The sequence below is a fragment of the Tachypleus tridentatus genome, chromosome 13, assembly GCF_004210375.1.
Source record: "Tachypleus tridentatus isolate NWPU-2018 chromosome 13, ASM421037v1, whole genome shotgun sequence".
NCBI lineage: Eukaryota > Metazoa > Arthropoda > Merostomata > Xiphosura > Limulidae > Tachypleus > Tachypleus tridentatus.
The window spans coordinates 116,183,071-116,207,225 of record NC_134837.1 but is presented as its reverse complement, the minus strand read 5'-3'; the positions used below and the strand labels follow the sequence as shown (position 1 = coordinate 116,207,225).

Genomic DNA, 24,155 nt, shown 5'->3' with positions numbered 1-24,155 from the left:
TCTGATTAGCTAGTGATTTTATAGTCAACCATTGATTATGCAATTTTATATAAAATTGTTAGAAATTATGTAATTATGTTAAGTTTGGTTGGACCATTTAAGCTATCATGTATCACAGTTGTTTTAAAGTCTCATACTTAATAGTAATTTACAATTAAGATATAAGCATTTCACTTGCTTATTTTCTCACTTAAAAGCAGTATATTCTGTAAATTGTTAATAATGATAGTAGAGTTTCTCAGCTGTGTTTGCCAGATAACTCCCATGTTTGAACTTTGGTCATCATGACCTCACCTCTCATTGCCTTTCATTTCTCAAGGATGAAAAACATGGCAATTTTATTTAAATGTTTCTGGAGAATCTGTACCCCCCCACTCTCCCTTTCTTCCTAGAAAGATGTTCAAGGGGTCACAAACCACCATTTGAAGAACACTGGTTGATAGTGGTAAAAAAAATTGTTACAAAGTTTTATATTATCCTTGTAAGAAATTGAATGTATCGGAAAACAAACAAACTGTATTCATCATTGAAGTAAAATGAATCTAATAAATGCAAGAAATAGATTGTAAAAGCAACTGTTGTGAAGGGGTGGTGCTATTATGTGTTTAATACATTAAAGAATATTTAAACCACAAACATGTGAATACAACATCCAGAGTTTTTCTTCTTAAAATGTATTGTATAATATGAACAGAATTGAATATGAATAACAACAATAGTTTTGAATACAAAGAATTTTAATTGGATGAAAATTGTGATTTCATTGAAAGAGTAATATACCTGATTTTTAATTTATTACTTTAATTTTCAAAATAAAACTAAAACAGAAAAAATAATTTTGAAAATTTAGAAGGACAAAATTTGTGATTAAAACAAAAGAAGGAAATAAAACTTTTTCTAACTCAGCATAAACTTTAGTAAATATAAACAATTAAACAAACTGTATGGATTAAATATGTCTAAGGTTTTTCCTGCCAGGGAAACTCTTGAAGGAATATTATGGACTACACTGATGGTACAGTATTTACTTCCACCAGGAAAAATATCTTTCAGTAAAGTTTCTGGGAGTTTATAGTTTTTGGCAGTTTGCAAAAATATTAGATTTTTACTGTAGTTATGTTTTTAACAGCTAATAATATGTACAATATTACTAGTTTATCTATTCAGAAGGCATTTATAATAAATATATATATATTATGATATATTTTCATTTAATCTCCATAATATTCATTGTATGTTTTCATTTCATTATTTAATGTTTAATACTCTTTATTCAGAGGTTTTAGATAATGTGTATTATTATTCAATGTTACTGATGTATTAGGAAAGATTTCACAATCCACTGATCATCTCTAAAATAATATTTAAACTTGGTAGTTATAACAAGATTATACTGTGTTTATTGTATAGTTATAAATTAAATTATCTATATACTGTATGTATGCAAGTGTTAATAAAGATGCTTATAGTGTACTTGGGAAAAACAGATAAATTATAGCATGGTGATTTGTGGTATTGTTACTCAATTAAACATTGAGCTCTTTAATAGAGCTGGGAGATTCACTCAATTGCCTATGTGTAGTGACTACATTTATTAGCATACCATAAATTACCCAATTATTGTCATGAAAAAATTAAGTACTCAAAATTTAATATTTACAATTACTACTGTTTTTGTTTTTTTTTCAACAAGTTATTAATCATAATTATGATTAAACCATTTGTCATGAATATAATCAATTAAGGTTTTTGATAATTTACTGTTTTTTAATTGTTCTGAATACCTAAATATTTGAAATATTATCATTATATTTGTTTAAGCACAAAACTACACAATGGGTGTTCCATTCGCCCCAGTGGCTCAGCTGCAAATCTAAAGGCTTCTAAGACTTGGTATTGGTACTTGGGGTAGGACAGTATTTCGGTCCAGCATGGCCAGATGGGTTAAGGTGTTTGACTCGTAATTTGAGGGTCGTGGGTTCAAATCCTGCTCGTGCCAAACGTACTTATCCTTTCAGCAATGGGGGCATTATAATGTGACAGTCAATCCTATTTGTTGGTAAAAGAGTAGCCCAAGAGTTGGCGGTGGGTGGTGATGACTAGCTGCCTTTCCATAGTCTTGCACTACTAAATTTGCAATACCAAATATGAGAAAATTTAGTGGAATTGAGAAAAACCCAATATTCTCAAATCGTGAAGCATCCACACAAAAATGACCATCACATTTGTTTGGTTTGTTTTTTGAATTTTCTGCAAAGCTACTCGAGGGCTATCTGCAACTGTCATTAATTTTAAATTGTTGACTTGGTAGCAGCCATTGTCAACTCTCTGACTACATGAGTATTAAATAATGAGTAAATTTACTATTTTTTAATGTAAGGTTATGTATCTAACATATAACTGTACGAATGTATTCTTTAAAATCCTATGAGTTGATATGGAGCTACTGATAAGATCCAAGAGCAAACCTTGAAATTTGATTTTAATTAATTATATTATTTAATATTGTATAAACAACGACAGATTTAGGAGAGGAATCCAATGATGTTGAAGCTACCATTCTATCCTTTCTATCTGTTGTTTTCAGAAATTAATAAAATAACCACTAATATCATGTTAGATGTCAGTGTTTTAATTGGTTTGTTTATTACCATAAGGTTTTTTGTTTTTACTGGAGCTTACAGCAATTTGTGTAAGTTTTCCACAGTAACTTGTTGTTTCTAAACAAATGTAACATGAACTTTAATTAAACTTTGCCATGATAAATGTTTGTGCCTTGACTTTCTTCAGGTACTAACTGTGTGTGCACACTCTAGACTTGATATTTATTTTCATCAAAGTTAGTACTACATAGGATACCTGTTGTGACATTTTCTTGTTATGAAATTGACTTTTCATTGTGTTCTTGTTGTTCTTTAAAATAAGAAAAAGTGTAAGTGTTGTGACAATTTAAGACAAAATTGAATACTGGTATCTTTTTAATGAATGCCAAAATATGTAGTTAGGTGTAAGCTTTTATAAGTTTTTTTTTTTTTTTTTTTTTTTAATGTAATTATATCTGAAATTTAATTATAAAATATAGAATATTCACCTTTTTAACTGTTTTCCTTTCCATGTCAAACACATTATGGGAAATAAAGACCACATGATTTTAAGTCACTGGATTTTGACCTAAAAGAACTACTGAATGATTTTATAAACTTTTGATATAAACATACTATTTTTTAATAGTATATACAGTAATGTACATTTGTGTGTTGGGCTAAGGATTTTTTTGCAGTATGTCTTTTTCACTTGTTGATGATACATTCAACAATAAACAAACACAGATTCCACTTGTTTTAAAATAATGTATATATTTTGAAGCAAGTTAAATGTGTATACAAAAGTCTTTGTATTATGGAGATTACAGTTGTATCTTAAACACTATACTGTTCTCTTTTTGTCAAAGTCCACTTAGGCCAGTTTTTATCACAGTAGTATCCAAATTCACTTATGTTGTTAGGTGGTTATTGCAGTTCTGTTCTGACCTTCTGGTAATGGTCTGACTTTTGTCAAAGTCCACACAGGTTGGTTCAGTAAACTTTAAAGCCCTTTAACAAGACAAATTATTCACCTTCTCTTTCAACCTGTAAAACTCTCTAATATATTAACTGTTAGGCTATTTGCTCTTGTCTGGTCTCAGCAATTTATACATCTTTCGCTTAGGTTTTCTAGAATTCCCCATAGCCTTGACACCAGTGTTCAATAGCCTAAAATGAATGAATTACAAACACAAAATGAATAAATAAACTAATTAACAACACTACCTACACTAAAGTCTTTTATATCTGAGAACTTTCATATTGATAAATTACTAGTAGTTTACAGTTATAAATCTTGTCAAAGTTGTTAGGTAAAAACTTGGAGAATGCTATTAATTTATAACCCAAATATGACAGAGATAAACATTTTGGAATTCAGCAGATTCTGTTTAATCAAAAAGTACTGTTGTTATAGCTATGTATTTAGTTACATACTTAAGAATGATGTAACTTTTTTGTTTTAGATAACAAAGATTGCATCTGTTGAATTCCAAAATGTTTGATTGTCCCTTGGTGTTATAAATAATATTCTTTAGCTTGGCTATTATTATCCTTTTATTGTGAAACTTCATTTTCCTCTGAACACATCAATTGCTAATGCTATTAATTGTATTAATTTCAAGTTATTATAGAGTTTGTACTACTTTAAATGTAAAATACACTTACAAACACAATAGTTTTGGATGAATAAAATAATACTTCTAAATTAGTGTATCTTTTGCTAGTTTTCCATGTTTTTGTCAAAAATGTTAAGTCAATTTTGTATATTAATTCTAAGAAATTAGAAAATTTTAGCTGAGAAATATTTTAAAATTGATATTCTAACTTCATGTAATGCATGAAGAAGCAAGTTAATACAGTAAAACCTGTACAAGCTGGAATTATCAAAATTTTGCAGCATTATCTTAAGATTTCTCTTATAAAAGGCCCTCTATATGACAGAACCTGTATAATGGGGACAGAAAACTATCTTTCACCTACCTCATCTATCAACAAGTGGGATTAGAACCTGAGTAAGGTGAAAAAATGTCTTTGATATATTAATTTCTTCTTTAATCAATCATTTCTTTAAATATTAATAATAACTTGTTTAAATGTTAATAAATCCTCACATATTTTGTTACAGTAAGTATTGGTTAAATATATTGTTTGTTTTTTCTGCTGTCATTATTTTTGCAGCTTAAATTAGATTCATGATTTGTAGAAATATATATTTTCTTTTAAGTGCAAAATTCTACTCTTTAAATAATTCTCAGGAAAAAAAAATAAATTCTTGTGTTCCCTAATTTTACAAGTTAAAGATCACGAGGAAACAAATTCTTACTTCATTGCAAGTGTTAAGTTATATTAATGCTGTCAAACTGTATGCAACATTGAAGGGAGAAAATGAACTTTATGAAAAAGCTGTAGAATTGGCACTCTATTAACTGCATGAGAAAGCCCATTAAAAAAACAACAGTTGAAACTGGAAAGTTTCTTCAAATAAATTTGATTAAGATTTTGTGTACTTGTGTTTTGAATGTCTATTTTTGTTCTTATTCTAATAAATATGGCATAAACAGTATAATAACTTTATTCACAAACGTCTTACTTTCCTTGAATCAAGCAAGTATAATGTTCCGCTCAAAAATTATATATAATTAAGGAAATCCACGTTCACTTTCTAAGCTTGAAAATTTACTATGTCCCGTGCGATTCTGCCTTAGACAGGTTTTACTGTATTTTCATTTCTGCATAGCTGTATGATTTACCTCTAAATACAATAATGTATTTGCTGCTTCATTTTCATTTTTTTTCTGCCCACCTCAAAGAATAAGTTGATTCTTATCAAAAACCTCTCGCCCGTTGAGAGTATGTTATCCATTTCTTGATTTTAAGCCTTTACTTTAGTTTTAGTATAGTCCTTGGACATCTTTCGTGTGATGCTACAACAAGTAGCTTGATCATTTGCTGATAAAAGAAAGCCTTAAAAGGAAACTATAACAAAATAGTTTATTTATGACTAGATAAAGCAAATAGATTATCATGTGCTGATATGTTAAAACAAAAACTAAGAGGTTTCTTTGTTATAGTTTCTATGAATGTGCCTATTTTGTGAATTGTGGAAGTGTTATTGTTGAATTATATCTGCTTGGAAGCTATGGAAACAATCTTCAATAATAAGGTGTTAGATAAATTTATATGAAGTAATCGTACAGTTTAGAGATGGGTTGAATGATTAATGAATAAAAAATTAAATACAGGTTTAGCATAGTGACAAATGTACAATGTTTGAAGAAGTTTCAGTCATCATTAGATTTAAGTAGCTCTCCTGTACAGTACCAAGCAAAATGTCTCGTGACTAGAGATTGATTGAAACTTTAAGGTATTTTGTGAATCATTGGTACTTTGTTTAAATATGGTGTTTTTATTTTTTAATAAATAGTGAACATAAAAAAGAAAAACTGTTTTATAAGTTCAATTGCCATCAACTCAAATCTGTATTGGAAATATATACAAGTAAATCTTTTAATTGCCTTCTTAATTAATCATTAAATTGTAACAGTTTAAGCAAAACACCACTACAATTAGTGAAAAACAATTTATTAAACATAACAAGAGAAATAATTAAAAAAAACAACAAACTTGAACAGCTGCAATAAAAGTTTATCATTTCCAAGAAACAATTGGTAAACCTGTGCCTGTCTAAAACTAGGTACAAACATTAACAAGTAATACAACATAAATCTCAATGTGGTTAATTTTCATTGATACAATAGGAATTGGGAAAAAAAAATAACAAAACCTAATTCACTAGAGAATAACAAATGATTTAAAAATTAAATTATTTTTACTAACCAGAACAATACTGTGTAATAATTAACAATAATTCTTTCAAACTGTATTTTATGAACTAACCCATTTACAAGATAAAGGAAGGCTTTTTATTTAATGGTTAGGTCACAAGGTTACACTTTAGTCATGTGACTTCTTTTTCATAATTTATGTATATTTCTGTGTAAAGTGCTGGTAACTGAAGACTATGAAAATTTCTTCATATAACCTGCATTCATCATTGTTAACTTGGTACTCGAAGTTTTGTATGTTGCCCATTAAATTACCTCTAAACTGTAAGTTTACTTTATATCAAGATATCTGAAGCCTTCTCATTGTAAAAACTCTAAGTTTCAGACAGCTATAATTTAACACACAACTAGTGTATCTCAAATATTGGGCAAGTGCAAATAAATAACAAGTTTGGTAATGTTATTTCTCTTCTTAGGGGAGGTGATTTTAAAAAAAGCATTGAGGTCACTAGTGGGTTACTTTAACCCTTTTGCTGTGGGCTTTGTACAATATACATGAGTTTGTCTACACATTTGCATGTGTTAAGTATTTGCACTATAATTTTACAGCATATATATCTTCACAAGATATGGTAGACATTTAGTAAAAATTACAAGTATTTTGTATAAAAACTGATTTTTTTTTAATGAAGTATTTTTACTAACGTTTTGTCTGTGAAACTAGTCTTTTTCGTTACTAGTCCGAGTGATTTCATGTTATGATTAAAAAATCAAATATTAGTTGCATAATCTATAGAACTTCATTAAATATGTTTCAAATGTTTGTTTTCAGTAATACGTCAGTTATGTGGGGGTTTGCCACTTAACCAACATCACAACTCAAAATAAAAATTAGGAAATGAATATAAATTATGCTTTTTTTTTGGGTTCTAGAATGACTACATATTATAATGCAAAAATACAGATGTTTAATCCTAGTAGCTTAAGTCTTATAATGCTATATCTTTACAAATATATATTATTATATTGACCTTCCAATCAAGCCTACCTATCATTGCATAACTTGCATTGGTGCTGTGCATGCGCACTTGTTATGTATCCTGTAATATAAAACTAACCTTTTATTCTTCCCTATGTTGGCTGTTTTTAATAGATTATTATTTTGTAATATACAGTTACATTTCAATTTTTTTGTTACATATGTATATATAGATTATTACTATTTAGAAATAAACTATTAAACTTGTTTCTCTTCAAATACAGAACAACAAATCAAGAAGTAAAGCAAACAATTACTTTTTGCCATAACCTTTGTATTTGGTTGTTGCTGGACATAGATTGCTAAGTATTTTAAAATTTTGCACATGAAGGATATGAATCAGTTTCGTTTTTTTAGGTTTTATATATATATCATAAGAAAAATCATAAATAACTATACTGATACCATAGCATTTGTCTATAATTTGCTAAGCTTGGTAACTAAGATGTATTGAGGTTTAAAAAAAATATGAAACTTTAAGCAGATTAGATTCAACCTGTCTCATTAAAATTTTGGATCAAAAGAATGCAGAAACCTTTTCAAAAATTAAAATGGTGGGTAAAATCACTCAGGGGATCATTCTAAGCAGCTAGTTTGTTATTCATATGTCACATTTTGAAGTAAGTGTATATAAGGAACAGTTTCCAAAAATGGAAAGAGGTGAATGGGGGGGGAGCCCACTGTGTTTGATTCAGTGCATCAAAAACATCTAATTTTAACAAGTGATCCAACATACAACATGACTCACTAAAAATCTATATTTAGGTGGGTTCTTTTAATATCTACTTTTAAATTGAGAAATTAACTCATTAAAGTTTGAATTATAATCTACAGTTTGATTCCAAACTTGTTGAAAAAATTTCATAAAATGGTAGTTCAATAAAATGCAAATCAACATGGCCTTTGACCCATTGCAAAAGGGTTAATGAGTTAATTAATAAATGATTTATGGCTTTTAATTATAATAATTGCAAGGTATTACATGGAAGATACCACAATTTGAAATATTAGTATAATTTTGACACAAGTAAACACAAGTGTTATGGAAGAATATTATCTTTATGTTCTGGTTAATTTTTCTTTTAAGCCATCCTAGTGATGTGCTGTTGTTAGTAGTAGGGCAAATAGGATTTTTAGTTGTGGAGAGGAATAATTAATACAAGTCTGAAGAGGTTATAATGTTATAGTATAGGTCATTGGTCAGGTTATATTTGGAGTATTTTGTTCAATATTGGGCTTCTTACCTCAAAGAGTACATAAGATTGCTGGGGAGAATTCAGAGAAGGGTTTCTAGAATATTTGGCATGGATAGGTTATCACATGAAGATGTGTTAAGATCTCTGAAATTTTCTCTTCAAAAACTAAGTAGAGGGTATCTGATTGAGGGACTTTAGTGTTGATGTATTATTGTTGTTCGTACTTAAGTGCAAGAATAAGACTACAAGGAAAAAAAGGTGTGTGTGTTTGTATGTATGTATGTATAAATTTTTAGTAAGGTAGGAGTCATCTTCAGCTACACCAGCCTTATATTTCTAACAAAGTGGTTAGCCTTTGGAATGGGTTGGCTTCAATTGTGGTGGATGCAGTTAATCTGAGACAGTGGTTCTTAACCATGTTGGAGGTTCTGAACCCCGGAAGTTTCATACTTGCATTCACTGAACCCTTCATAATTGGAAAAATAAAATATTATTTTTTCAAATTCAAAATATAAGTATATATTTTATTAGTGCATAAAATGAACCATGCATCAGTTGCACACAATTTCACTGTGTTCAAAGAACAAAACCAACAAAACATGAATTTCACACAAAAACAAAAACATAACTCAATGAATATTTACTGCAAATCAATGTGACTTTTGCCGTTGCCTTTCAGAGACAATTTGAGAAATGTGCAGCTTCACCTTGGCAAGTGCCACTCTCGTATCCTTTTTGCAACAAAGTCTGTTCCGTTTCTTCATTTTTTTTATATCTACCATCCTCAAAGGATTGCTTGCAAAGATACATTGTAACAAACGGTATGAGAACCTCAAGGGCTTTCTTAGCAATAAGAGGGTACGCTACGATTTGGTGACACCAAAACGTTGAGAGCGTTGCTGTTGAACCTGGCTCTGCTGAAGTTCAATGATTTTGTTGAGGTATTCATCACTGACATCTGCTCTCGCAACACTAAACATGAACGGCTGTCTCACCCATGCTGGATGTGACTCTCTGGTGGGGAAGTATCCATCGAGAGACTTTGTGAGCTCATCTAAGCACATGGCAATTGCTTACTTCAGTTCCCTGGGTACAGAAATGTTTCCGATTTCAGACACATCTTTGATCTTACTTACACAGTCGTCCAGCAAGGGAAAGTTTGCGAAGTTATCATTCTCTGTTGTCATTTCTATAACGGTAGCTTTTATTGAAAAACCTTCAGGCTTTCTTCTGCTTCGATGATGTTGACTCCACAGCCTTGCATCTGTTGAATGAGATGATTAAGAGCATTGAAGATATCGACCATATATGCCAAAATGTACTCAGATTTTTCGAAGCAATCTGCAAGACAATGTTGGTGCTCTCACAAAAACAGGGCTAAATCCACATGCAAGGCAAAAACATGATTCAGCACCTTTCCCTGGGATAACCACCGAACGTTAGAATGGTACAGAAGTACCTCCAAATCAGAGTCCATTTCATTACACAGTTCTTTGAGGATGCGGTGCTTCAGGGCATTATTTCGCACAAAGTTCACACATTCCACTACAATTTTTAATACTTCTGCCAGTTTTGAAAACAAGGTTTTTGTTGCCAACGCATGCCTGTGCAGAACACAGTGAGTTACAATGATGTGTGGTGCATCGGCTTTCACCAGCGCACCAAAACCAGAGTTTCGTCCCAGCATGACTGGAGCTTCGTCCGAACAAACTGCAAAAACCATATCCCACAAAAGATTATTGTCTCTGAAGAAGTCATCCACAGGTTTCTTCACGTCAGCTGCTTTAGTTGTTGTTGTAAGAGGTTTACAAAATAAAAATCTCGTTCTCCACGTAGAGCATGGATACAACAAGCTGGCTTTAATTGGAAATGTTGGTGGTCTCGTCAAATTGAAGGCTGAATTTTGCTGGGCTTGAAATCAGATTTGCAACTACTTGAGCCAAGATGTCATCGCTCATGTCATCTATTCTGCTGCTGATGGTGTCATTTGAAAGAAGAATTTGGGTTAACTTATTTTTAGCAGCTTTTCCCAGCATGATATTTGCCATTTTCAATGTAGCTTTTTTTTTTTTTTTTATGAGTGGTTCACCAATGGTGTGTGGTTTGCCCTGCTCTGCGATCAAGTACGCAACTTCGTACGATGCTGTGAGGATTGGTTTGTCAATGAGTTTAAAGCTGAGAACAGCAAAGTAGCCTTTTCATCAAACCTGGCTCTCTTTACTTTGAATTCAGCAAGTGTTGTGTTCTTGTATTTCCCATTTCCATGCAGTTTTAGGGAGTGTTCTCTCAGTTTTGCTGGTGCTAGACTAGAATTGCTCAATTTGGCATTGCAAATCATTCATTGAGAACGCTGACTCCCATCATACACCATTATACACGTGAATCCATATTGTGTATATTCGTCCACCACTTTCTGTTTTTGCTCGACATACTTAGTGTGAAGGGATTGAAAGATTAGGAAAAAATTGCAAATGACACAATTAGTACAGTTACAAGTCGACTGCTAAGCGCACAAAGTTCCCTGCAGCACAGATATTAGGGCCATGGGATGTGACGTGATCAGCCGCAGCCAATGATGGCCAAGTGTTGCATGACGTTGCAAATCATATGAGTGGGGAGAATGGAACAGACACATACACAATGTGTGTGTCTTGACCTCTGCCAAATCCCTGAGACTGACTCATCGAACCCCTGGAGTTCGATTGAACTCGGGTTAAGAACCACTGATCTGAGAGAATACTTTTAAATATTTGAATGATAAGAGCTGGATTTGAGTGTCTTATTTTTATGTTAAGCATTTAGTAAAGCAGATGGGATGTATGAGATGAATCAGTATGTCATAAATCATAAAGAGTATGATTGCACCATAACCACTCAGTGTTTGACAAACCTTACTAGTACCAGAGTAATGACTAAGGCCTTGGTCTCTGTGTTATCTTACTATTTGTATTTCTTTATCTTCCATAAAAAAAAAAAAAATTTATGAAGTGAAATAGCAGTGCTCTTAAAAGTACATACATGTATATATAATCTCATGACTGCAGTGGTGGTTTAAATATCACTTTAAATTTTTATCTTGATGTTTTATTTTGTCACAGTAGTTCTTTGACATCATTCTTTTATCAACAGTAACAAAACATTTTGTGTTATCAGTTTGTTCAAGTATGTATCATATTTTAGCAACATGAGTTTGAATGGTTACTTCAAGAAGAAGTCGGTGCGGTTTTGGAACAGTTGAAAGGAATTTTATTGGTAAGTAGAATTAATAAATATAAATTTTCTGTTCATTAAATGCTGGTTAAGAAAACTTGTATTCCTTTTCAGCTTTATAATAACGAGAAATATTTTCTAAATTATTGTTGGTGAGATATCTGTAGGACAAGGAATTGACAGAACATTTCAGTTATACAAGTTAAATTTATATAAGGCAGTTAGTTTTTTGTTTTTCAAAACAGTTTACACAGATTTATATTTTTGGTAGGTAGTAAATATTGATGAATATAAATGGTAATAAGAGTTCAAAACAAACACCTTCATTATGTTTTTATACTTTCTTTGGACATGAATATTTTATTAACTGGTTTTAGTAGGTGTGACAACATGCATTTCTTTTGAACTATTTATTTATATGTAAATGTATTTTTCTGTTGCATTTAATTTTATCATACCATGAATGTTATGGTATCATATTAAAATTAATTATACCATTACTTGTATCACAGCTAGATGTGATAGTCAGTGTTTGTGCATGTGGTCTTATTCACTGCTTAACTACAGAATATATTTTTAAGGTAAAATTCTAGAATTGTCATTTGGCCAAATAGTTTGCTTGTGCTTTCATAAAACATGTATTGTTGTTTCTCACACTCAAGAATCTTCTATAAATTTAGGGAATAGGTGGGAATTTTGCAATACACATTTAACATTATAAGTTGCATGCATTTCTAAATATAAATTTTAACTTACAGAAATGTAAATATTAAAATAAATATATAATGCAGTCATTACATGCCAACTCATGCAGAAAAAAAATAACTTTTCCTAGTTCATATTATAGATTTTCTAGAAAAAATTCAAACAAAAACTTAATTTTGATTTATTCAGCCACGCAAAATCCCAAAGCTGTACTGCATGGCTAAATAAGTCAAAAGTAAGTTTTTGCCTGAATTTTTTCTCCAGGAAATGTGACATGAGTTGGGAAGTTCTAGGTAAGTTAGCATGGAATGACCCAGTAGTAACTCTAATTACAAATTTCAGACATCTGTCCACTTGTAAATTTATCCAACTTTGATAAAGATCACATGCACATAAAGAGAACTAGTGCTTTAAAAGATATTTAGCTTTACCTGACTTCAGTTGACTTTTGACTTATAAACTGTATACAATTTTTATGCACCTCTACCCATTTATTACATCTAACTTTTGAGAATGAAAGACAAATTTCTTAGGAAGAAATGTTTAAGGGGCTAGTTTCTGCCAATAAAATTCTATCCAAATATGTCTCGCTACTTGACCAAGATTGACAAAAATCAATTACACAGTGTGCAAATGGCAACCTTTTGAAAATCTTGACAGACAGGCAGACAAACACATCAATAAAGAAATTCATTGCCTTTCCTTAAACATTCTTTTCTCAAACAATACTACTACAAGTATTTTGTTTTTCTTGTATAATTTCTAACATTGGCTTGTGCCAATTAATGGTAATCTAGGTCTGCACTACAGTATAGCACATGGTCATAACCTATAAATCATGTCATCACATATTGCATTGCACAAGTCACTACTTGTAATTCAGTACCATTAACTGTAGCTAGCTAGTATAATAGGCCTGAACCTTTGGTTGTTTGGCACATAAAATGTATTGAGCTGAATTATTGACGTATCCTATTTCCCTTTTATTTTCTAAAATATTCAAATGTAATCTGTATATTTATTGATGACAAAAATGTTTCAATTTATGGTACTTGGTTGTTTTAGCAAAATAGTTTATGGCATTCTCTCTTTTGCCTTTTTAGCATCTTTAATGCAAGAAATATTTGTAGTCATGCACTTCACCCTGACAATCATATGTAATTTTGATTGTTACATACTGCTGTTGCTGTGAATCTTTGTGTAAGCTCTGTGGGTTTGTTGTTCGAGTGTACTTTTAATTGCTTGCTACTAACAAGAACCTGCAGTAAGGTAAGACTGAACAAGCTACATGAATGCTTTACTGCCGATCAAAGCAAGCATTTACCCCTACTACATGCATCTTCTGTGGTATATTATTCTTAACAAGGAAATTTTTGTAAGTTGTAAGTCCAGTGTTTATGATCCACAGTGCTTTTTCCCTTTACTGAGGAACACAATACATGTTTAGATTGAGGACATGATTACCAAAGGAATATTGAAGTGTGGCTGTGTATGTTGGTGGTCTTCTGAAAGCATCGTGACCATTTTAATAAATAAATATGTAGGCAATTACCAGTGTGAATTTCCTGTCTTGATTCAGCATTTGATACCATAATATAACCTAGTTTTGTTTAATGTAAGTTCTTCATTGATACTTCTTGTCACTAGCTAATAATTGCTGGCATTCGTATAAAACATTACAATGCAATCGTGATATCTTGCATAATTAATACAAATGAGAAATGAAATTTCAGTTGAGGAGTTTCCCTAATGTAATTTTGTTTCTCCTGCCAGAAAGAGTTTTTGGTTTAAATAGATTGCAAGTGTTACCTTTTGCATTTCGTTATTATAATCTGCTCATTATTGATGATCAAAATATAAAGTGTTTTGTTGAGGCCAGAGAATAGCTAACTTTAGATATAATTGTTTGCTGTACTCATGGGGAAATTTTTTTTTTCTAAGATATCTTTTCTTTTATGTAGAATAGCTCAATATTGGCCTATAGTGTTTGTATGCCACTAGGCTTGAGCTTACTCTTACTTTAAAATTATGCATTTAAATGTAAATTGTGGTAGTGTTTGATTTTATTACATGATGACAACTGCCCATCCATACAAGAGAAATACAACTACCTTGTACAGAAACTCCTCTTAAACATTTGCACTTAAATTAATTCCATTTTTTTCTCAGCATTGTCTCAAATCATTTTTTTTTTTTTATATATATTGTTCAGTTATGTTGGATTTATTATTGTGAATTTGGGCTCTGTTTCATTCAGGTTAATTGGTTTGTTTGTTTTTCTCATTAATCAAGAGGAAAATATTTTTTTTCTTATCCATTATGAATTCTCAAGTGAAAATAACCCTTACTTTGCCCTGTAAATGGACTTGTCTACAGTGGCATCTGGATCATTTTTTGTGGAAGATGTGACAGCCACTATTCAACAGGGGGTGGTGCATTTTTTTTTTTTTTCACCTTCACAAGATCTCCATATTTTCATAAATGCTTACCTTCTAGACTAGGGCACATGTTGGACGTGCAGCATGACTTTGGGTGTTCCAGCTCTGAAGGAGTGTTCATTCTATGTCGGTATTCTCAAATGTCATAGAATTTGTTGAGCATGTTCCAATTTTATCTCTTCTCATGGATTGATTGGTTACAGTTTACTGTGACAATTCCTTCAGTTTTTCCAATTCAAGCTGTCAGCCAGGACTAGTTGGACCTTTTTTGTCTATACCTGCCCTACTCTGTGTTCTTCCTCATGTTTTTGCCTTTGTTTTGCTTTTGGTGGCATTTCTTTGACCTGCTCAATCCTAGTTTCCTCCTCTTCATCAACTGGCATTAAAACCCCCTTTTTCTCTGCCCAGTTCTTTCTCTCGCATGTTCACGTTTCTTTTTCACCCATGAGTCTCATCTCTTTATCTCCTGTTGCTCTTCTTCTTTGTCTATCAATGGAAATGGTGAATTTTTGACATTGGTCTATCCTACTGTGGCCTACCTTTCAGTTTTGGTATTTGACCATGAATCTTCAGTCTTCATTACAGCTGATTATCAGGTGTTACCACCAGGTGTTCTCTTCTCCCTTTCCACTTTGTTCTGATTCGTTCTTTTTCACCAACCCCATTGTCCAGTTTGTGTTCCTGATTGAAACCTTAAGGTGGTTTACTTGCTCACACATTTGACCCATGTAAGCTTCTAGCTCATTGTACCATCTTTATCTTAAAACATATTTCCTTTTCTTTCTTGCTTACATTTGTTATCGTTCAGATGTATTCTATTGATGCTTCTTGCACACTCTTTCAGCATACTTGTTCATTCTTCTACCTGAACAGGGTCTTTCTTACTTGGCTTCAGCTTCTCAGGAATTTTTTTTTTCTCCCATCTTACTCCTTTCAATTTTTTTGTATCTATGCTCATTTAGACAAGTTCATCGTCTGTGTCCTGTTCAGGTTGTCCAGTTTTACTTGGCTATTACATCGCTCACTTGTGCCTCATTTTTGCCAATCCTTGGACAAGATCTTCAGGTTTTCACATTGGACTACTCCCTACACCAGTGGTTCTCAACCTTTTCTGGCTTGAGGCACACTGCGACAATCTGAAAAGTTTCACGGCACACCTGGAAAGTTTTGTAATGTTTTTTTTTTTTTTTTTTTAGGTACACGTTATATGGAAAGCATTAAAAGCCTTAGAACAAAAATCACGGCAAAAGCAAGCGATATTAATGCCATTGTGCATCACGTTTAGATACACGTAACACAGAAGAGTTAATTTTAAAAAACTTGAAACGAAAATCACGGCCAGAGCAAGAGGTATTAATGTCATCTGCACATTGATAATACTATTGCTTGCTTTGGCTGTGAGTGTTGTTCTAAGGCTTTTTAATGATTTTGTGGTATAGCAGAAAAATCAAAACTTTTTAATTTTACATAGGTTTTAATGTGATGCTTGTGCCTGCTTCCAAGAGCAAATCAAATTGAAGCGAGGCTCTAATGTAGACAAACGAGCTCTCATTTCATCATTGACTGTGAGAAGTCTCTCTCTCTTTTTGGCTTTAATTTCAGTCAGTGCTGAAAATCCAATTTTGCAAAACCATGACGATGCAAGTGAAAGCAGAACGTCAACTGCCTTTGAACTGATTGCAGGATATGAATTTTTAATGTAGATCCAAAACTCATCCAAGCTCTTTTTGGGAAACAATGATAAAATTTGTCGTATTGTAAATCAATGAGCTGTTCTTCCTCCTCAGTTGTAAGATTTGTTGTCTCGTTGATTCCAAATGGATAGGTCACCCAGTTATATTCGTCAGCAGTAAGTGATGGGAAGTAATGTTTTAGTGCAGACTGTAGATCTCTTAATGTGTTCAAAATTTGAGGGACAATTTTCTTCTTTGACAGACATTGTTAACAGAAGGAAAACAATCAAAGACTCCTTTCGAGATCTTATTCTGCCACAGCGTCACCTTTTCATCAAAGGCCTTCAGTTTGGACGTTGCAGTAATAATGTTTTCAGATGGCCCTTAGAGACTTAAGTTCAAAAAATTTAATTTATGAAACAAGTCGGAGAAAAATTAAACCTTCAGCCACCAGATCTCATCATGAAAAGAAAATTCAAAACCTGCTTCCTCAACCTCCAAGAAAGAAATTACTTCAGTTTTTAGTTGGACAAGACGCTTTAACACCTTTTTCTTTGAAATCTATCATACTTCAGTGTGATACATTGGCTTTTTGTAGTCTGAATCCATCACCTCACAGAGAAGAGAGAAAAGTTGAGATTGAAGTGGCTGAGACTTGATGAAATTCACCACTTGAATAACTTGATTAATAACAGATTGCAAAGATATGGAGGTGAGCATCTCTCTGTGAATTATGCAGTGAACAATCCTAATGTTTGGATTTTGTTGGTGCACCAGAGTGATGAATCCTTTCTTTTTTCCTTGCAGTCAAGGACAGGCATTGGTGCAAATGCTGACAGTTATTCCAATGTAATTTGAAGAGCAAAATATTTTCATCACCAACTCGAAAAAGGCCTTGGCCTTTTGCTGTACTTTTTAAATCTTTGCAAAATAAGTATTCGTTTACGATTTTTCCATCTTTCTTTTATGAATCGAACAAAAGCCAGAACTTGATCTTTTCCACTAACGTCTGTAGATTCATCAACTTGAAGACACCATAACAGAGACTATTCATCTTCAGGCGCTACGAAGTGTTCGCAAACTTGATCCTTCAAATCTGACGACAAGTCTACAATACTGCATGAAATTGTGTCATTGGACAGTGGAACTTGCTTAACCTTTTTGGCAGCATCTGTTCCAAGCATAGTTTCAACAATGATTGCTAACACTGCACAATGACTGATTCAACCTCTGTATGCACTTTCTTGCGTTTTGCCAACAATTGAGCAACCTTATAACTTGCAATCAATCCTTTTTGGGCAGCTTCATGTAGTTCACAAGCTTCCTTCATTTTTTATGTTGTTGAGCCGCAAGATTCTCAAAGTATTCTTTTGGTTTATCCTTCACAGTTTAATGTTTTGTTTCCAAGTCTCTTCAGATTGATAGGATCAAGTGCCTCTTTCCATAAAGCTGCATTGCAGAGTAGGCAAAATGGTAGTTGAGAATGTTCCAATTCCAAAGCAATAAAACCGTATTCAATGTAGTTGTTTTTGTGCTTTCATTTGATTCCTTGCTTTTGATTCAACACATTCTCCTTTGCAACACCAGACTTAAATATTTTTCCATGTATAAATGATAAAGCTAATTCATACACAATAAGCACGAAGTTCTGCAGTTGATATAAAATTCCTACCTACAGCATAGTAGCTGTAGCTTACTGCAGAATGAGAACGTGTCCCAGAAAGCAATTTGATTGTTTGATGCATAATTTATGACGTACGAAGCTCTTGTTGTGCCACAATTAAACTAACAGTTGAACCATTAAAGTTGAGAATGAAATTTAAGTATGAACTTCTCAGAGCTCGAGTTCAATGAAAACCATCAAATGTTTTGGAAGGTTTCTGAGTGTCTCTATAGTAGCTTTTATTAACTGATGTCTTTGACTTGCTTGTACAATCCCAAGAAAGTTGTATGTTGTTCAAAAACACCATGGGACAACTGCCAGTGTCTCGTGGCACATCAGTGTGCCACAGCACACAGGTTGAGAATCACTGCCCTACACACTTGTCTTGTATTTTCCTCACATAGCTGTTTTGTACCCCCTTTCTATTTATATGCTATTTCAAGATGGTTGGTACTGCCTCACAAGGTATGTTTTTATTTTCCAAAATCTGCAATGAAAGTGCTCAACCCATTTTCCCTGGCTCTACTAGAGGAATCCTCATGGTATACAATTTACTTTTATTGTATGATCCAGATCATACTATTCTCATTGCACTTTCTTTAGTAACATTTTTTTGCATACACCTGTTGGAGATCTGGGCACTTCTGGATCTTCCTCTCTTTTAAAGGAGAAAGGGAAACCCTTGCCACTTACTGGTTCCTAGCTGATATGACAGTAAACTTTGAACTTCTCGCTTATTGTGTATGTTACCAGTGGAGAGTAGAGCAGTAGTGACTGTTTTAAGATAACTTTCATTGCACAACACAGTGTGAACTTTTGTAGCTGTAGTTTGACCATTTTAGTAAAGATGTGATGCTTGTGTGCAGGTGCTTGTTGGGCAAGATTCAATTTCTATCTATTCCTGTAACAATTAATGCTCTTTTTAGTTTTCCTGTTTCCTTTCCCATAAGAAGTATACCTAGGTTGAGATGAGATGCAATTTTCCATATGCATGTCTGTGGAATTCTGCTATTGGGCATCCCGTTTCATGGTATTCTCTTTGGGCACTCTTTGAAGGGAGTTCTAGTTAGTGTAATGTTTCAACTGGTCCAGTGTGCATAGTTGAGGTGATGTATCAGAAGTTAATATTTCATCTCAAAATGTATTTCAAACAGATGGTAACGTCTGTACACCTTCCATTTTGTCTTCCATACTTCAAGTGCTTATTTTTCTTCATATAAGAATGAAGTTATTTTGAGTGCAAGCATAGGAGAGATACCATGCTGTCATATTGGTAGAGGGTTGTTATTGTGTTATGATGTCATCATTTAGTACTGCAGTTTGTGTTAGATGCATGAGTTTAAAGTGCAAATCAGCTCAAGACTAGTGGTATGCAGGTTTTTTAGGCAGTTGTTTGAGATATCAAATTGTTTTGACATTGATATTATACTTTTGTGTACTGATAGAGGTCAAAGTGCACAAGTCATGACTTTGTAGTGTGTAATTTCTAATCAGTTATTAATTGTTCATTTTTCTGTACAGTTCTGATTTATTGACAGTTCCATGTAGAGAAGAGTAAATTCTAGATACAATATGGAGAAATGTTGAAGGAACTGTAAAGCACCTTGGAGACTTTAGAGGCTATTACAAGTTGATATCCAAACTGTGTAATTGACAGAAGTATTTTCCTTCTTCACATGAACATTAACTTGCACTTGGAGTTGTTTGAGTCAGACTGATATCTGCATCTTGCAGATTCATCTGGAATACAAATACATTTGTAAGATGTCTGATGTTTAGTGTACAGTAGACTTTTACATATGAGTAATAGCTTGCCACATTTCTGTTAGATACACTGAGTAAATCTGAAATGATAGTCATCATTCTTTTTCAAGTATGGGACTGTGTGTGTGTACTTGTATAAGATTAAAGGGTAAACATAAGACAGTTTATGCATAAAAGAAGGCATTTCCATGCTAGAACTACATGTTATGTGTGCTACCTATTGTCACAGTTTTTCTTCAAACATAAGACAACCTTGTGGCTGAAAAGCATATTTGATGTTATTTAAGTGTTACGAGCCATATCTATCAGGACACAAGTTGGTCCCAGGAACTGGATATCAACATTCTTCACAAAGTTGTTAATGTTTCATAAAGTTTGAGAAGACCCAGCTTTTTTGCAGTTAATTTATTAAACAAGTTCTCCAAAAGCTATTTTAGTTGATGTTGATAATTATAGGTTATTATCAATAACAGGTAAGAAATAAGCTACATTTTAGTAATATAATGTGGGAACAAGATTTGAACAATTATACAGGGGTAAGAGAGAGGAATGGATAAAGTTGATAACATGCAAACTGGGAAGTTTGATTTATAACTAGTTCATTTCATGTTTGGGAGAACTGGTTTTAAATTTAATCAGATTTTTCTAATAGATCAATTTCATTTATTATTAACATTATAAAGGATATTAACATTTTTGTTGTGGCTGAATCTTGTTACCATTGTAAGTATAAATTACAATAGAAATACAAAATTTAACTTGGAATAAATACATAATTTTTGTTCTACCACAATTATATTTACACATTCAGTGAAATGGATATAAAAACAATTAGTTATTCATTTTTTACATTCATCATCTATTCAATCTCTGAAAGTTTGTTTAGTATAATCTTATGGTGAAAATGTTGTCCACCCCCACCCCTCTCTTTAAGTGTATGATGTAATTTGGCTAGTCTTCTCTACATAAATATAACTTTTAAATTTTATAGGAATGTTGTCATAGATTGCCTGTAGGTATGCCTGGAGTGGACATAATACCTAAAACAGAAAAGTACTTCATGAGTAATTCCAGGTAAAGATATTGAATTATCATAACATGTTCATTGTAGCTTATTGAACTGTTGAATGTATTGTGAGCTGGGTATAATGTGATGTAATGTTGTGTGTGTGTGTGTGTGTGTGTGTGTGTGTGTGTGTACATCTGGTGAGGTGGTGCTGTTGTGAGTTTTGCCTTGACATTGGATTGAGTGATCACTTTTAATGTGCAAGTGTAAATAATTCAGGAATACATAGTTTTTAATGTATTTAACATATGATTCCATGTGGAAATGTGTTCATGAAATTAACATAAAAACATTAACCTCTACATTGTACAGTGTCATGGATATTATATAGATTTAAAATTGTTATTTAGCTCTTAAAAAAATTAAAACAGGTTTCTTTTAAGAGTAATATAATTTGAAGATTCAAAATCATAACTATTACATAGTTTTAAAATGAAAAATTGTATTGTTAGTTTAGTTTTGTGAAAGAAGCTTGAAATAACTGACCTTTTCATTGTACTCTTCAGTTCATCAACACAAGATCAAGTGAAAGTTGTTGTAACCTTATCAGGAGACAACATTAGTCATGCCGTATGTAAATGTTTTTACTTTTTACTTATCGTTCAAAAAGTTTTTGTAGAATATAGTAATGTGTACTTACAATGTAATTATTGTTTATCTAAGTGTAGAGGATTCTTCTTTGTGTGTTTAGAAATTGAGTGTAATTATTACTATTACATTTTTAAAATTCTCTTTACACATGTAAAAAACATTTTTTAAATGCTGATGAAGAAAAATAACTTGTGTAAAATTATAGCCTGAAATTCACTATTTTGGGTTTTCAGTTCAATTCACATCAAAAGGAATTTAAACAAGGAAAAAATATTTTTTCCTACTCCTGTTACTGTAAATTCAGTAGCCATCTTTTGACATTACATGAGACTAAGGCCTGGCATGGCCAGATGGGTTAAGGTGTTCAACTCGTAATCCGAGGGTTGTGGGTTCGAATCCCCATCGCACCAAACACTCTTGCCCTTTCAGCTGTGGGGTCATTATGTGATGGTTAATCCCACTATTCGTTGGTAAAAAAAAAAAAAAATCCAAGAGTTGGTGGTGGGTGGTGATGACTAGCTGCCTTCCCTCTTGTCTTACACTGCAAAATTAGGGATGGCTAGTGCAGATAGCCCTAGTTTAGCTTTGAGCAAAATTCAAAAACAAATGAACATGAGACTAATTATTTATTGAGTTTTAAATTTGCAATTGAACTTTTCATACTGCAGCTTTTTTTATTTTTTAATCATATCCAAAAGCTATAGAATAAAATTCTCATCCTTGTGTATGAGTATCTTAAAACTTTTCTTTTGTTACTTTATTATAGTGACTTTATTCTAGCTGGTGGTTCTATAAAGAAAGTGTTTAGTGTGCTTGTATATTTAAGAACAAAAACTAACAATATGCATTGTAACTAGGTAGACAATTTTGAAATTTAAAAAGATTTTACTTACAGATTGTTAATGATTTTTTTTCTCTTTGTTACTTGCATATTTGAAAGGCTGTGACCAGCCTTGCATATAAAAGTTTGAAACTTGTAAGATCCAGCATTTGATTTATTTGTTGTAGTCTGTAAATATTGGAAATAACTTCCAGATTTAGTTTAATTTAGTAGTTTACTTTTGAACTTAATCTACTTATTGTAAACGTTATTTCTTTTATGATGTTATTGTATATTATGCCATTTTATGCAGGTTTAAAACTGCATTAAAGTCAATTGTTCTCTTGCAATTTTTGTTACTAATTAGGAATTTTCTACATGTGCTGCCTGTTGTCAGTTTTTCAGGTATGGTACTATAATTTATGTAATAGTGTGTTTTTATAAATATTTATTTACAGAATGTTTTTTTATTCAATATCATTTCAAATTGAACAATGTCCATTTGGTAAAAAGTTAAAACTTCATTTTATTATCTTTTGTGCTAATGTCATGATATTATGTTAATAACACTTAATTTTCCTAATTTGCTTAGGATATCAATTTGCGTATTCACAAGCACCAAGTTCCATCACACAGAACAATTGTACAAAATGACTGCCAGTGGAAACTTCAACAGGTGAAATACGAGTCCATCTTGCAAGAAATTAAATAACAAGCTCATGTTTTAAAATAACACTTGTTTGCATATATGTATATAAATATATTTTTTAAAGAGTATGCATGTTTTTATTTGTTGTATCTGCTAAATTTTTTAAACAATTGAATCAATTTTCAATGTTCAAATTTGAGTTTTGTAATCAAGTCCCTGGGATAGACAACTAAATTGCTATTAAAATGTGCTTTAGTTAAATCTATGCAACTTGCCACCTAAAATTTAAAACCTTAGCTACTCTTTATGGTGTTTGTTACAATGTAAAGCTTAATTTCCAAGTTTATAATCTATTACTTTGATTTCATTTACAGGCTGAAAATTGTTATACTAATATTTGTAGAGAAAAAAAAATTGAAGTCCATATGAAAAAGAAACCTTTACTGAACAATATTATTGTAAAACATTGTGCTAGTGTCAACAGTAATTATAGTAATTTCAAAGAGTACATTGCTTAATATCTTTTGTTAGATGAAATGGAGACCAAGACTACTATTAGGTGTATTTGAAGTTTGGCACTAAACATGTCTAAAACTTCAAACAAAGCAGTGATGCTTGTTTAGATGGCATTTCTATTGTTTACAGTTTAATAACTGCACACATGACACTAACTTTTCCTCCAGCAAGTAAATCACACACTTTTATAATTGAGGTAGTAAGTATGATGTGGACATGTAGTTTTTGTGAAAACATAAGGACTTTTAATTAAATTTTCAAGTCGTGAGCTTAACACCCCAGATAAATAACTTGTTTTAAAATATCCTTGATTAAACTTAAGTTGGTTTCATTTTTCCACTGCTGTATTTTTTGTTTTTTAATATTTGGATGTGTGTGTGTGTATTTATATATACATGCTTTAAAAATAATATTCTTATATTTTGTTTTAGAATCTTATCTTTTAAAAAACTATG

The 24,155-nt window shown here is 32.0% G+C and overlaps 1 protein-coding gene across 1 annotated transcript in view; it reads left to right on the top strand.

Moving 5' to 3' along the window:
- Positions 1–24,155, top strand: part of rogdi (rogdi atypical leucine zipper) — a 45,781-nt gene that overhangs the window by 4,982 nt on the left and 16,644 nt on the right. The window contains exons 2-5 of the mRNA XM_076484584.1: positions 11,786–11,857; positions 21,050–21,132; positions 21,631–21,694; positions 23,128–23,211. Coding sequence (XP_076340699.1) covers positions 11,786–11,857; positions 21,050–21,132; positions 21,631–21,694; positions 23,128–23,211 — 303 coding nt within the window. The remainder of the gene's footprint in view (positions 1–11,785; positions 11,858–21,049; positions 21,133–21,630; positions 21,695–23,127; positions 23,212–24,155) is intronic.